At 40.6% G+C, this 16948-nt stretch overlaps 1 protein-coding gene across 1 annotated transcript; it reads right to left on the bottom strand.

Annotated features, from left to right (window-relative positions):
* Positions 1–2782: 2782 nt before the first annotated feature.
* Positions 2783–16245, bottom strand: LOC124253462 (serine/threonine-protein kinase Nek6-like). The gene is made up of 9 exons (XM_046687243.1): positions 15971–16245; positions 13807–13859; positions 11206–11278; positions 10121–10274; positions 8925–9062; positions 7425–7989; positions 5161–5301; positions 4500–4722; positions 2783–3943 (listed from the first exon to the last, which is right to left on the bottom strand). The coding sequence occupies exons 1-9, from the start codon at positions 16224–16226 to the stop codon at positions 3663–3665; spliced, it is 1884 nt and encodes a 627-aa protein (XP_046543199.1). The 5' UTR covers positions 16227–16245; the 3' UTR covers positions 2783–3662.
* Positions 16246–16948: the final 703 nt, after the last annotated feature.

Raw genomic sequence — 16948 nt, 5'->3', positions numbered from 1 at the left:
CTCCCAGCAACACCCCCTGTCCATCTCAAGAACTATGGTCACAGATCATTCAGCTCTGCTGCTCGTTCACTGTGGAAGTCTTTCCATAGCCATCAAAACAGAAACCTCCCTTGACGCATTCAAATCTTCATTGAAGGCCTATCTATTCAGGAAATATTACGAGTGACTTGTACAATTGCTGCAGTTTTTAGCTGTACACACCGGGCGCCATGAGCATACAAATCACATACAAATGGACATTATTATTACATTATCAACACGAAGTACCAGAGACATATTCCCAGTTTGGCATTTCCAGCGGGTAACATAAAAAATGTTACATGTAAGCGGGGTACATTGATTGGCTCAGCCAATCAGAAAACATTAATGTGTGAGGTAAGATAAAGAAGTATGTTAGATAAAGACACCTCTCTTTTCCATGCAAATACCATAACTAAAGCCACCCTGACACTTGCACAACTTACTCGCAACACTGCGGGCACTGTGCATCAATTTCCAGCCCTACACCCATTGACTCGCAGTGACTTGCATTGGCCCGTTTTGATCACTAACTGTGTACGACAGACTGCGCAAAGTTCACGCCTTTTAACTTGAAGACCGGACAAGACACAGAGATGGATAGTGACAGTAGCATTGGGCTGTCACCTTAGCCCAAGGATATGGACACTCCTCTCAGGGTGTTCTTTAACTGGTGTACATATTTTTAACTTAATCCTTCTCTTGTAAACATGTTATTTTTTTGCACTCCCGTCTATATTTTGTAAGTAAATGTGTGTGTTCTTAAAAGAAGCAGAAACAAAAGCACTTTCTTTACTGAACGTATGTATAAAATAGTAATTACATTTATTAAGAGGTATTAGAGCCTGTGTTGCTTAATCGTCACTATGGGACAGGGTGTGACCATTCTTTCTTGCCAACGCACGCACGCACGCACGCACGCACGCACGCACGCACGCACACACACACACACAGAGGTCATTGGCTACGAAATGATATGGCACAGGTTTATCGTCATTAGGAGCGGAACTTGTCCAGGCAGTCTGGCTCGGTTGTCCTCGACAGCTTCATTTTTGTTCCTCCATCTGAGGCACCACCCTCTGCCCCAACATCAACATACAGGAACTTGTATCCAGCATCTACATGAGCCATGAGCACAATGGTGTGGAAGCCCCTATGATTGTAGTACAATGGTCCTGCTGTAGGTAGTGGAAGCCCTTATGATTGTAGTACAATGGTCCTGCTGTAGGTGGCTTCTTCATAACAACGTGCTTGCCGTCCACAGCCCCCAGACAGTTGTGGTAGTTCCTTCTGCAACTAAAACTATAGACATCTTTTCTTTTCTGCATCAAGAGCTTGTTCTCTGGTGTTCACATATTGTAATTCCACAGCAAGTCGAGGAATGCATGAGGCTATTGGTGATGCCTGCTATTTATATAGCGTGGGATCAAGTGGGACAAAGCGGGACCAAATAATCAGACATGGGTTCAATTACTTTGAAATGTAATTAATTAAATTACAATTACTTTGATTTTCCTCAATTACAATTACACCTTAGATTCACATGTAATTAATTACATTACAAATTACTTTTTTTTAAAACACAACAAAAATCAAAAAGTGAAATGCAAAATTAGATTATATCTACAATGTACACTATTTGATCAGGTTTTTCTTTTGCCTATTTCTTTGGGCTTATTATCAAATACACACCTCTATCATCACTTGTTTCAAAAAACACTTTGTCCACCACTGTTACCTTAGGTATACTGTATCATGACTCATCATTACAGGCCTACATTACAATATAAAATCTGCAGGTCTCTCTATCTGACATAATCCACATTAACATACTAAAGGACTTGTCAACTTAGATTTATAGCTTATTACATTTCATGATTATAAAAATAGGACTACAGTTCAGTAAGATTTTGAATATCATATCCTATGAGAAAGAAACAAAGAGGCCATTTTGATAGGAACGTGACTAATAGTACAGTTAATCCCCCCATTTCCTCAAATACCAACCTACATTCAGTCATGCGTTACTGATTCCCTTTGTTTCACAAATGTGCAGATGGTGATATTTACAAAGGCTTAGACATCCAAATCTCTTTCAAAACTTAACACCTGCTAGAGTATATACTGACAACAAGCATCTAACTGAAAAACACTACTTTGTCCTCCTTATTGTACACAATATAATTGCATGGGTTGCCTGATGACCACCAAAATAAAAAAGTGAGATGTAATTTGATGTAATTGAAAAATTCAATTACATTGAGATATTAATTAATCAAATTACATCTTGAACATTCAATTACAAATTACATGCAATTACATAGATTTTTGTAATTAATTACATTCGATTACAAATTACAGTTACCCCAAGTCTGCAAATAATACCACGACTGTTTCACGCATGCGCGATGTGGCTATGGCAATGCATGTCCATGCTGGAACAATGCGCATCATGCGTACAATGCCATACAGAAGACGTCAACAATACGTCGCCTAGTTTAGACGTCAACAATGCGTCAACAATACGTCACCTTGTCTAGATGTAAATAAATCGAGCGATAGTGTGCCACTGCCTGACAATGCGCACCATTTTTTGGTCACGCCATGGTTTCTAGCAAGGGACCAAACTGTCAATTTGAGACATCATAAATTCTACACATCATTACTAGGGTGTTTGACTGTGTAATAGTCATACATGACTTCTCGTAACAGCAACGGGCAGCTTAACTGATCCTTGTTCGAACCACTAAAACAACACACACAGTTGAGTGCACTGTTTAATCAAGACTGAAAATATTTTAGAATATTTTTGCTTTTGTTGTAGCACAGATATGTAATACTTTCTTATACAATATATACATACAATATGATATATAAGTATAAACATTGTAATACTCTTGTAGATAAATATAAATAGGAAAATAGCACAATCTATCACAGGTCCACTGGCAACAATCATCCAAAAGCAGAATGAATATATGCCGTTTGTAAAGTAATACTGAATCCACCACAACATATCTTACTGGATCTCATCAACAGATATCTACTTTTGACTATCAGATGGTTTCATGGACTAACGCCAAGCTTCATGAGTGAGTGAGAGTATTGTTGTACACCACATTCAGCAACATCACGGTGGGGAACACCAGAAATGGGTCTACACATTGTACCAATGTAGGGAATCAAACCTGGGTCGTCGTGACGACTGACTGACTGACTGAGTTTGGTTTTACGCCGCTTTTAGCAATATTCCAGCAACATCACGGCGCATAACACCAGAAATGGGCTTCACACATTGTACCACAGTAGGGAAAAAACCCTGGGTCATCGGTGTGATGAGCAAGTGCTTTAATCACTAGACTACCCCACCTTCAATAGCTCATTAGGTTTCAATCAAGTTACATAACAGGCTTCGATGACACATGGAGTTCTTGTTATATCTAGTCAATACCATATTTCTGTTACAGAGACTGCATATTGGCTTACATTAACACCAAGTGCGGAAGTGACTTTCAATAATCTCAAATGTTGAAAGAAACATATATTGTATTTCACAAATCTACTAGGTACCCCTGCTGAGGTAAACAATTCCAGAAACAAGATCAAAGAGTCAAAAACAGATTTATCAGTTGCGATTTGCTCGTCTATCCAAGAGCATTTTCCAGTTGCAGCAGCTGAATGACCATCGGCATGTACACGATCTTCTTGCCAGCCTTCTCCCTCAAGACCTTGAAGTCCGTGGCTGCCTTGGCGCTGTCCAACACGAGACTGTACAAGTGCTGGAATGACTGGGCGCCCAACTGCTCCTGTAGGTAGGCTGTCAAGGTCACCACAGCTTGGCGTGTGCTTCCATGGTTGGCGATGACAGATTCGTACAGGACTTGGAGTTGTTTCATGGAGGAGTTGGAAACAGCTGATGGGGAGTCTGAAAAACGAGCCAGAGTAAAGTCCGAGACAAGTAGTGAGTGGGTTTGTGTATGATTTTGTGTTTGCTTGAAGTGGAGTAAAGCCTAAGACCATAGTGGATATCTACAACTACAACCCATGGCTACAGTTATGGTGTTGGGAAATCAAAACACAGATTCCTGGCATTCCCAAGGGAGGCAACTCTGCACAAACAACAGTATAGCCTTGGATAACTGTGACGATGTCATTCCATTCCTTGTAATTTTAGGGATTATGCAGACTTTAAAAGTAAATTATAAGTTACATTTCTATATATTACGTCATTTTAGCATTATCCCAGCATTATGACGGTTGGGTGACACCAGAAATGGGTTTCACAGAGAGTACCCAAGCGGGGAATTGAACCAAAGTCTTTTGCGTGACGAGAGGATGCTTTAATCACTAGGCTACAGCCCCGCCCCCGAAACATGAAAAGCATCCTACAGGATACAAAACTAACTGAAACCAGTATGTCTGTGGTTTTGTGGTACAGACAGGTTTCCTGAAACAGTAACAATGGAGGACTGTGTGCTGACCATGTGGAGGTTCCTCGGCAACCGTCATGCTGTCTATCTTGTAGGTGAGTGAACTGATGGAACTATTGGGTCTGCTTGGTCCAACGCTCATGGGGGTGTGCCCAGAGTCAAACACATCATCGTCGGTGCTGTAGCTGACGGACGTTGCTGCCGTAACTGGAGACTCACACTCAGATTGGGAATTCAGGTAAACTCGGTACAGGTTCATTTTCGGTGGTGGGCCCTGTGGCAGAGAGTTGGTTAGAGAAGATAAGTGGATTTGTTTAACTGTTATAAACTGGCAATAACTGAGATGAAATTTGAGGTGTCACTTAGCTTACTTATCGAAGTTATAACTGAGTTTATTAAGGTTAATTGTGATAAATTGGAAATTGCTAAAAATATAAACACAACATGGATCATTGCATTAATATACCACTTCGTATTTTGTTACCATTTCTGAATGTGATGTCAACAAGGGAATGAAATATAGACTTCTGGCATCTTCAGCCACGAACATTTAGGCGCTACTTTCAACCGTATACAGTATCGGTACAAGGTACCTACTGGCCCTCTAACTCTACAGGGAGACATATTCCTGTTTGAAATACATTAGCTCCTGGCTTCAGCCCAAGCTGGGTGGTCAGCGACGTTCCCCTATCTGTCGTCGAGTGGTACTCACGTTCTTCACCTTGGGGACACGTTTCGGAACCTGACAGGACATGATCTCCCTCTGTGTCTTGATGAGGGAGTTGATGGCAGGCGTGAAGAGCGAGTGGCGGCGCAGGAAGCGGGCCCCTTTACGCATTGACGGAATGTTCTCCTAGGGGAAACAACTCAGGTAACACTTTCAATATTTCTGAATCAGTCTTAGAAATTTGTGTGTATGATTACAAATCCAGATCACATGCGTTACCTTTGTTTCAGTAGTCGTCAGAGAAAGTCCTACTTGAATAAAACAAAACTAAAATATTATGTCTACATGTTCCTTTTCCCCTACAGGACAAATAAAAAAATGTTGGTGTTCCGATTACCCGACCGACCCTTGAATTCTGGTGCTGACCCTAGTTTTTTAAACAGGTATGAATAATATAAGCTTTCAGATACCATCGTTTTTCCCCGGCACCAATTGACATCGGTCATTCTGATAGAGAAAGTCGACATGATGGCCGCAAGCTTGATGAATAAACAATTACACATTGATAAATGTGTTTTTAGTTAATACTTTACTTCTAAAATAAAAATGTAAAAAAAAAATTATTCCACCTACCTACCCTAAATTTTAAAGAGGTGTAATTGGAACCACAACATTTTTTTATTTGGCCCCATTCAGTTTCAGTCTGTGGCAAAGTTGAAGCATTGAGAAATGGTTCAGAATTATAGCCCTCAAATGTTGCTATTCAATGACGCCTATCATTATAGGACTTATACTTGTCTTCAGTAGACATTAGTAACCATGGTCTTGTAGACAAGTGTGGAGTGAAGGCTGTTTGTTTAAACAGCATTTTAGAACCAGCAGTATCACTGAGGATAGAGTTAATGTCCATCAGTCAACGTCATCACTGAGGATAGAGTTAATGTCCATCTCAACGTCTTCATATTTTCCATACCTGTTTATACTGAAACATCACACTGAAAGATTAAAGATGATATCTGTCAACAAGGCCAAAAATGAGCATAACGGGGTGACTTCAATGTTGTTACACTTACTGTACCTGATGCTACAACTTGCTGTAGCACTGTGTATGCAGTGTCAGGTATGGTGAAACTGGGACGTTCACACTTGTTTCCAATATAGATTCAGAGCTCCAGATAATATTTAGCTCATGTGGGTACTGTAACCACTGTATTTTTGGGGAGTGGGTATTATGAATGTTGAGTGGGTATTTCATTTTCCGTTTCCCACTGCTTTCAAATATGTGCGTATTTCAGTCATTTTCCTCACCTAAGTATTATGTCATTGAGTAAGTTTACTAAGCAGGCATGTCCTGCCTTATGTCATACCTAATCAAAACCAACTTAAATATAATGGAAATGATTTCATAAAAAATCACTCATCCTATACTGACAGTACAACACTTGTCTTATACTAACAGTACAACTTGATAGCAATCGATCTCTTTTTCATTAAGCAAGGGAATTTTATAAAAATATTCTGTACTCATTTGTTTTAAACTTTTTGCGTATCTAACATTTTAAATGCGTAATTGGTACGCAACAATTATTTTTCAATGCGTATTTGGGCATTTTCTATGCGTATTTTACCCGGATACACAGCTTATCTGGGCCTCTGTAGATTGACCTCTAACATTCAACTCACCCAACAAGGAGAGGCCCTGACCAAAGCCCAACTATACATATCACCAATATTAACATAGGTTTCACACACTGTATCCATCTAGCGAATCAGGGTGACATGCTCACTGTCACACAGCTACATACAGCGCCAAGAGACAGACTTCACAGGGACGCATCAAGCCTTTCACCAAACTGGGACAACTGGCCCACTGACATCAGAAAGTGGGCCATCACCTAATGAACATCGGCCAACATGATATTTGAATTTTAATAAGTTTATGACCTCACTTTTTTGCACTCCAGGGAAAGGCAGTCACATGATCATGCTCACACATTCCAAGAAAGCCATTTGAATGTTTGAATTTGACCATGATACATCGGGATAATACAATGACTAGCAATGACTATTTTTTTGGTTAAAGTCACAGTATATGATTGACATGGTAATTACTAATGTGTTGTGTATACTGATATTTTTCTTTAAATTATGTCTCACACAAGGTTAATGAAGTGCACCAACTCGACTATTTGCACCAAATTTTACGCTTATTAGCAGAAGTAATGACACAACATCCTCCACCTGAACGCATCCCGGACTTGTTGGAGGACAGCAAAGCCATTGTTAGCATGAAATAGAAAAGTGCTTACCTTATTTTCTATCAGAATCTTTTTGGCGTCTGGGTTGCAGAAATCTGGAATATAGTTTGCCCGTTTCGACTTGGGTGGATTATTTTCTGGTGTCTTTGATTCCGGGCTGTTTGGTTCCTCCATAATACAAGGGGAAATAACTCGGCCATTAAAAATTCGAGCAGGGTGACACCTTGAAGCACGCACTTCAGAGAAATATGACGTAGCTGGAGCAGACGCTCTTCTGCCTGTCACTCTGACCTTGACCTTTGGTAATGAACCCCGCCTCTGGCAATCCTTTATCAAAGGTGACACAACTTTATCCACTTTATCCGCAACAGGACAAGGCTTTTCCAGATTTCTGGGAACACACTGACGATTCTCTCTAGATGATTTCGGTTGGGGAGGATCACACTCAGGGGTTGATATGGAAATGCTACGTTTTCTTTCAGTATGACCTTTGAGAAGACTTTCAATGTATGGCTGAAGGTTTGGTACAGTCAACAACTGTTCAGCAGACGGGCGCTTGTCAGGATTGGGGCTGAGCAGAACACTAACCAGATCTTCAATCAGTGGGCCATAGTGCCTTAAAGACAATTTACAGAAAATCAGCTACACTAGATAAATTAAATACCATTTAACAATGCACTATGAAGCATTTAGGCAGGGCTCCAGATAATTTTTCAACATCAGGAGTACGTACTCCATATTTTTTCACTACAGGAGTACTGGAAAACCTTAAGAGTACATTATTGTTTCGTTTCATATACTCATGCCAATAATGGTTGTCACCCCCCTTCCCACACCCACTCTCCAATAAAAGAAATGGAAGGTGGTGACAACTATTATTGGCATGAGTATATATGCACCACAGCATTGATAGTCTTGTGTAAACAGGTCAATAAACAATAAACCAATATTTTTCTTCAGATAAATACGTCTGTAAGTGATTCTCAGACCGTACACTATTGGTGTGGTGCGTACCTGCTACGTTTTCTAAATTATTTGCCGTATTGTGCATATTTTTTTATTCGTACATACGCCAATATGGCCCTTATCTGGAGCCCTGTTTAGGAATAAGACTAAAAAAAAGCATTCTAACTATGAGTACATGTGATTGTACAAGTTGGGCAACTTATACTTGCATGTATACATAAATCAGGTTTTTTCGGTCATGGCTGGAATACGATGAGTTATGTCAGGTCTACCCCATATAGACGCAGTAACTCTTTTGGTGGAGACCTTGCCACCACTTAGAACAAGTGGCAACATGCAAACTGTTGTGAAGTTGCAGCCATGTTAAAGGTACATACAGAGGAAATGGACTGTACAAGATATATACTTGGCAAGTGGACTGTATCATTATATATGGAGAGCTACCACCAGTCAGGAAATGTGGTACATGTTAAATGTACTTAAACGTGAAACTTGGGAATTGGATTGCACTATGATATGGGAACATAATATGGATAATAATAATTATGGATTTTACATACATAAGAATGATTGCATGAAACTTACGAGGGAACTGGCTCATATTTTGCTTCCACTATTTTCAAGACGAGGGAGGCGAGGCTGGGAGCATCAAATGGCACACGGAGACAGCACATCTCGTACAGGATGCAGCCGAGGGCCCACAGGTCACTCTTGTGATTGTAGCTAGAGCTGATTCAGGAAAATATACCGAATAGGTAACCATGGCAACAGTTTTTCACTCCCCCAGCCATTCCATGACATGTGGCACCTGGTAAAAGCTCACATTGCAATTTACTGCCTCCATTAATGAAAGCGGTACATAAATAATAGAGTCTGGACCAGACAATGCAGTGATTAATATTGTGAGCAAATATGTACAATCAGTCATCCGAATGTCTCAGCTTGCAGTCAGTAATAACCAACGTCTTGAGTAGGGTTGAAACGGTATGCTCTTACCACGGTATGGTAAATTGTGGTACAAGGCCTTCGGTTTTGTCCGGTATAATATGAGATATGATCATAATGCAGAAAATGACAAAAGCCAAACCTTACATTGTTTAATAACATGGAAAAACAATAACCATAATCTCTGTTATTTTGAATGAACAAAACTGTCACTTTATGACTAGACGGAAATGATGGTACGAAAACCGAAAATGCTGAATTTTGGGATTGCATTACGGTATACCGAACTGAAGGCAAAATACTGCGGTTCTACTCATACTGCAGTATACCATTTCATCCCTAGTCTCGAGTGTAAAATGTACAACTAACCAGGTTCTGAAACATACAGGTTACACATGCTGCTTGACTGGCGCCATGGTAACATGATATCATAGTGTTCTGCCAAGTATAGTGATACTATGTGTCTCACTTCATCCTCGTGATTTCCTCTGTGGATGTCTGGCTGGTTTTGTCTGTTTCTTGTTCAATGCTGCATTCAGCAATTTTCCATCCATATGACTGGTCTGTACATAATCAGTTCTGGACCAGACAATCCAGTGATCGGAATAATGCAATGTAATTGGGATATGATGAGCTGCACCTACCAGGTAAGTGAGCCTGACCCCTTATCCCCTTTGACAAAAGCATGGATTGCCGAAAGACAAATTCAAACCCAGATCTTCATGGGTATGCAGGAGTAAGATTTAATAAAAATTATTATGCAGGAAAGTTTTGGACCAGTAAATGTACAAGTTACTTGCAGGCAGCCTTATTGCCAGAGTTTTGTTTGAGGATACGGTTGTTTCTGGCAAATCTCTGGACTGAGGTAGAAAGGGGTACCGATGGTGGTCACAGCGTGGTCCATGGAGTTCCTCAGGATGCGGGAGATACCAAAGTCGCCAAGCTTCACTATGTTCTGGCTGGTCAGAAAGACGTTCTGGGGCTTCAAATCTGTCAAGAGAAATGTGACCTGTTAAACTTTGCTACGAGAATATTTTGTATTTCAAAAGTGTGTCCAGACCACTTTATACTTCATGTCAGCAAAAACAATATTTTTTTCGACTTCATCCAAATGTTTAGAAATTTGGGAAACATGAAAACATGTCTGGGTGGAGGGCAGACCCCTTACCCCGAGTACCTCACTGTCAGCCTCCCACCTCTCCCCCCATGGGACAGCAGCGTGTGATGATTTGTCACACAGAAGACAAACTTTGTGACATTCCATGTTTTTTTATGTGTTTCAATTCTGGCATCATATTTAGATAAACATATGATCAAATTCACAGGGACACTTTGGTGTACAAAGATACACTGCCATGCACTGCACTATCACAGTTGTAGGGGCAGATCTATATTGAAGCACTTGTAAAATACCAAGTGCTGTTTTCCTAAAATATATTCCTTGATGGCATGCGACTACCAGAGTATCTGGAGTTATCTGTCTTTGTGTATCAACACTGGGATATACTACCTCATTCAGGAACTTCATAAGGTGACAGTTCACAGAAGACTGGCTGTTAACTATACAATGGCGAATCAAGACCTTTGATAATCTAACATGTGACTTTCTAGTAATCTGAAAATGAAGACTTCTTTGCCTGCTCCCAACACTGTTTCATGAGTTCAAGGAGAGCATGGACCTCATCCAATACATCGGACAAATGCTGGACAATCAAACAGAAAACTTAAAACTTACTGTTGCCACATTTCACCTACCGTATTGCTTCTTGTGATTGTAAAGTGTGTCTTGTGTGTTTCAACATAATCAAATCATTATTCATTGATCAGTTATTTATCAATTCACTAACTTAGTTGTGTAGATACTGAGCAATAAGCTTCATGTTTCGACTTGGGAATCAAGTCATCTATGACACGTATTTACCTCGGTGTAGGATATTCTTCCCATGAATGTACTTCAGGGCAAACACTATCTGCACAAACCAGTCGAACACGATCTGAAACAGAACAAAATATTACATACAATATCAGGCAGAATGTTTTTCAAAAACACAACTGACACATATACCATCCTGTGCATCTTACTAGCCTCTTTGGTCATATACTATTCTCCATAAACTAGCTGATAATGAAGCCATTGAAATTATCAATGTATACTGAGTCAAAAAAGAAACTTCACAAATGTAATTTGAAAAATAATGAATAATTTTTCTCTGATGATACATCTATGTATCCGAAATGGGATCCCTATCTTTCGACTCTAGAAAAACGTTAGCAAAACCCACTCAAATCCATCCATTTGTCGTGCAAATGACATTAGTGCCAAATCAGGTTTTGCACGTGCAGTCAAACACGTGATCTTCGCATCGAAGTTTTCTTCATATGCACGTGTTTGCATTGGCCTCAAGAATTGAAAAAACTTTTAAACCACAGTTCTAACGGTACTTGAAATGCCACGATTGTCAAATGTGCAACGTGAACGTGCTGTTGGCATGTTGCAAGCGGGAAGATCAGTTATTGACGTCGCAAGAGCAATGGGATGCAGCCGTCATACTGTGTATGACTTGCGAGGTTGTCTACAACAAACTGGCACCACTTCTGATCGCCCAAGGTCGGGTCGTCCACGTGCCGGCTACACGAACCAGGGCTGAGATGTTTAGAGGTCGACTGTCCTCACAGACCATTCGAAATCGGTTGCGGGCTGCCAATCTCCATTCTCGACATCCATATCGTGGGCCAATATTGACGCCGTTTCATCAACGTCAACGTCTGCTGTGGGCCCAACGTCACCTCCGATGGACCCAGAGAGACTGGAATCGAGTCGTCTTTAGCGATGAATCCAGGTTTACCCTCAGATTCGCGGACGGCAGGCAAAGAGTCTGGAGACGATGTCGTGAACGGTATGCCCAATGTTGTGTACAGGAAGTCGACAGATTCTGGGAGAGAGATTTGCATGGTGTGGGGTGCTTTCTGTGGGAACAACCGTTCCCGACTTCTGGTCATCAGTGGAAACCTCACAGCTCCTGCTTACCGCGACCAGATGCTCGCCCCTGAACTCGTTCCTTTCATGGCGGCTCATGGCCCAGGTCTACAGTTCCAGCATGATAATGCTCGGCCGCATACCGCGATGTTGACACGAAATTTCCTTCAAAACACTGGAATCAACGTCATGGACTGGCCATCGAGGTGACCTGACCTTAATCCAATAGAGCACGTTTGAGATGCACTTGGGAGAAGGCTTCGTGGTCTTAGGAACCAACCTCAGAATTTGCAGGAACTTGGCGCTGCCTTGCAAGAGCAATGGCGCAGAATCACCAACCACGTGTTCACAAGCATCAGGCAGTCGATGGTGTTTGGCAGTGGTGAATGCGCGGGGCAGCCATACACGATATTAAACTGAGAAATTTCGCATTTTTATTCTTGTGACTTGACATTCTGTATACCCATGTTTTGGAACGGCGGTGTAGCCTAATGGAACTGATTATGGCACTGTCAGTGTATCGAGTACATCACATAGATCTCAGCAATGAAATAATAACAATTTAACCATCTTACCATCTCTTGTTCTTTTATAGTGCCCTGAAGAAAGAATGTGAAGTTTCTTTTTTGACTCAGTATACATGTTTTAATGTCACACTCAACTATATTCCAGCTGTATGACAGCTGTCTAATCAAATCAGGCAATTCCAGCTGTATGACAGCTGTCTAATCAAATCAGGTAATCCCAGCTTTATGACAGCTGTCTAATCAAATCAGGCAATTCTAGCTGTATGACAGCTGTCTAATCAAATCAGGTAATCCCAGCTGTATGACAGCTGTCTAATCAAATCAGGCAATTCCAGCTGTATGACAGCTGTCTAATCAAATCAGGTAATCCCAGCTGTATGACAGCTGTCTAATCAAATCGGGCAATTCCAGCTGTATGACAGCTGTCTAATCAAATCAGGCAATCCCAGCTGTATGACAGCTGTCTAATCAAATCAGGCAATCCCAGCTGTATGACAGCTGTCTAATCAGATCAGGTTATCCCAGCTGTATGACAGCTGTCTAATCAGATCAGGTAATCCCAGCTGTATGACAGCTGTCTAATCAAATCAGGCAATCCCAGCGGTATGACAGCTGTCTAATCAGATTAGGCAATCCCAGCTGTATGACAGCTGTCTAATCAAATCAGGCAATCCCAGCTGTATGACAGCTGTCTAATCAAATCAGGCAATCCCAGCTGTATGACAGCTGTCTAATCAAATCAGGCAATACCAGCTGTATGACAGCTGTCTAATCAAATCAGGCAATCCCAGCTGTATGACAGCTGTCTAATCAAATCAGGTAATCCCAGCTGTATGACAGCTGTCTAATCAGATCAGGTAATCCCAGCTGTATGACAGCTGTCTAATCAAATCAGGTAATCCCAGCTGTATGACAGCTGTCTAATCAAATCAGGCAATCCCGAAATTGATAATGTTGACAATGATCCTTGTCATGGCCACACTTGGATCAATGTTAACTTTGACGAAATATATCTTACTTCTTTGGACAAATGAATTCCTTTTTGATCTTGTATTTTCTTTTGTAGGTCTCCTGAAACAAATAAAAGTCAAGATGAAAAAGGGCAAGAATCATATGAGCAACAACTTTAATGTCCTACAGTTGAAATATCACTTAAATATATTGTAACATTTTGGCTATGACACCCATTAGCTTTCGTCACCTCTATGTGGTATTCCAACAATACTGGACTACACTAGACTACAAGTTGTCTGACTTCCATTCTAGTGGATGTCGCTGTGGCTGAGTGGACTAGGTTGTTTCTTCTTTGATTAGCATTCTAGGTTGTTGACTTTGTAAGCTGGCAATTAGGTGCCTGACTCAGACTGGGTTCGAATCCAGGATGGGACTCAACCTAACAAAAGTACTGGAATCTGCTCTTTGCTGAGAAAGTGTAATCCAAAATATAACAAATACTAAACATAGGTACAACTCTAAATGAATGAGTTGTTTCACACCGCACTCAGCAATACTCCAGCTATATGGCGGCGGTCTGTAAATAATCGAGTCTGGGCCAGACAATCCAGTGATCAAAAGCATGAGCATCAATCTGTGCAATTGTAAAACTCTAAACATGCTAAACAAAACATATTCCCAGGTAAAGTGCAACTTGCCACTATAAAGGTTTGTTGCATCTTTGAAACAATCCTGGGCCTGATTTAATCTACTTACACCTGATGCAACAACCTAAGGTAATAACTCAATAACAAACGGTATCTAATACTTTAGCTGATTGGTGATTTAGAACATCATCATAATAGAATTATTCAGGGTCTGATGAAGTCATTTCATCTACTTCCTCAACTTTCATATCATGAACAGTAACAGTCATTCAATCACAGTCCATGTTATCATCAGACTCACTGCTTATCATTCGGTTTTCGAGCTGCAGTCCATGTTATCATCAGACTCACTGCTTATCATTCGGTTTTCGAGCTGAAGTCCATGTTCTTTGACCAATAAAACTCTCTGCCTCTTGACCTAAAACTAGTACCAACTCTGCCACTCTTCAAAAAAAGACTTCAAACCCACCTCTTACAACGCTTTGTTTCATAAAACCTTGTATTTCGTGTACATATGAACTATGACTTGTCTACGCTTTGAGCATTGCCCTTGTGTGGTGGAAGTCAGAGCTATAAAAAATACTCTTATTATTATTATTATTAATAAAATATTATCATGCACCAGTGCAACTTCAAAATAATTAAATCGAGCTCTGCAGTCAATGATACATCTTGGGTGCATCCAAGCCTGTTTGCCTGTAAGCTAATTAATGCAATTATAGACTTTGTTTGCCTGTAAGCTAATTAATGCAATTATAGACTTTGTTTGCCATCCAGCAGTCGGATATATCTCAAGAAAAAGGATCTTATATCTTCACTGATCTCCATCTTTGATCCTTTCTAGGTTTAGAGTTTTAAGACAGATAAATGCTATGAATGTTACCAGTCGAGAACATGATCTATTAGCTGCTCCAGGGGGTAAGACTTCCGACCGTATCCCCCCTAAATTATAATGAGGAAATATTTATTTGAGTGGCATTTTTAGAAGATGGGTTAAGAGTTCCTCCCGTTCCCCCATCCCAAATAATATTAATAAACATACTAAAATTATTAACAAATTTTTTTATTAGAGAACCCACAAAATTACTAAAAGTCCAAAATTGAAGTTAGGGTTAGCTTTAGGGTTAAGTTTAGGGTTGGGTTTAGAGTTAGGTGTAGGGTTGGGGGAACGGAAGGAACTCTTTCCGAAGAAGGATGTGTTTTTCAGCATGTTCAAATACAATTAAAGAAACATGTTAAAACTCATCCTTATCAAATGAGGAATACTGTATATTCAGGTGATATGATTTAACTAGAATGAAATTTAGGGAGGAATACGGGCAGAAGTCTTTCTGATTTCCCCAGATTTAGGTTCCTGAATCTCCCATCGCACTGGGGCGTCCTTCCAATTTATGTGAGACAAGTTGTTGCTATCAAGATGATTTATATTCAGAGACTAAGCGTCAGTCTAAATCGAGTAGTGTACTGTCTCGACTGTCAGACCCCATCACGGCTCTCGTCTACCACAGCATGCCAATGTGCAAAAGTACGCCCGGTAAAGTGCACCAACCCCAACATGCATCAACTAATTGCTGTCAATACCTCCATCAGCATATTCCATCACAATTTTGAGGCATTTTTCTTCCACAAATGCTTCTCGATATTTGACAACATTCACATTCCGGCACTTAGCAAGAACTGTCACTTCAACCAAAGCTTGGTCTACTTCTTTTTCTGATAGCGACGTCAATTTGATTTCTTTCAGAACACTTTTCACTTTATCTTTATTTGTGACAAGCCACGCTTGGCCAAAACTGCCAGATCCAAGAAGATGCAGCTTTCCGTACTTTCCCGCCATCTTGTCAGCTGACCTGAAGTTGACTGGGCTCCGTTCTACTCAGACAGCCGGTGACAGACTTTTCGTAGGCTGCGATTGGACGACACTAAAGAAAGCATTCATTGGTCTTCGGTATCGAATGGAAACAAATACTCGGGAACTTTGTGTGAAAAGTGCCTCGATGTGTTGTGGATGAACAGTTTGTTTTGGTTGGTCGGTTGGTTTGTTATTTTACGCCCCTCTCAGCAATATTCCAGCTATATGGCGTCGGTCTGTAAATAATCGTGTCTCGACAAGACAATCAAGTGATCAACAGCATGAGCATCGATCTACGTTATCAGGATTAGATGACATGTATATATTTTGTTAACCAAGTCAGACAGCCTGACCGCCCGATCCCATAAGTCGTCTCTGACGACAAGTATGGGATGCGTGAAGAACAATTATTACCCGGATCTTGATGGGTCTGGGCAGTTTGTTATCATGTTATATAACTGAAACAAACTTTCGATTTGACAGCAATTCGTCACTCGCATCTATCCGTTAACCTCCATTTGTTTTCGAATGGGAGGGCAGGTTTCTAATCAACCTCCTGGATCGGGGACGATCAGTTCTAAGTTCTGAGAATTGTTAACGAAATTGTTATACCGTTAATCTCATTGGCTTCGTCTTTGTAAATTAATCCTACCTATCTGGCTTTCTTTATTATATTATTATTGTCTTTGTACATGAACGCCCCCACC

The sequence above is a fragment of the Haliotis rubra genome, unplaced genomic scaffold (assembly GCF_003918875.1).
Source record: "Haliotis rubra isolate DU_JTF1 unplaced genomic scaffold, ASM391887v1 Scf540, whole genome shotgun sequence".
Lineage (NCBI taxonomy): Eukaryota > Metazoa > Mollusca > Gastropoda > Lepetellida > Haliotidae > Haliotis > Haliotis rubra.
This window is presented reverse-complemented; position numbering and strand designations above follow the sequence as displayed.

What these genes read in the sequence shown, in the direction of transcription:
- LOC124253462 (XM_046687243.1), bottom strand. Translation starts at nt 16,226, where the DNA reads ATGGCGGGAAAGTACGGAAAGCTGCATCTTCTTGGATCTGGCAGTTTT. An exon ending in AAATATGAGCCAGTTCCCTC is followed by an intron (nt 7,990 to 8,924) that starts GTAAGTTTCATG and finishes ATTGTCTTTAAG; the next exon opens with GCACTATGGCCCACTGATTG. An exon ending in AGATTCTGATAGAAAATAAG is followed by an intron (nt 5,302 to 7,424) that starts GTAAGCACTTTT and finishes TGTTTCCCCTAG; the next exon opens with GAGAACATTCCGTCAATGCG.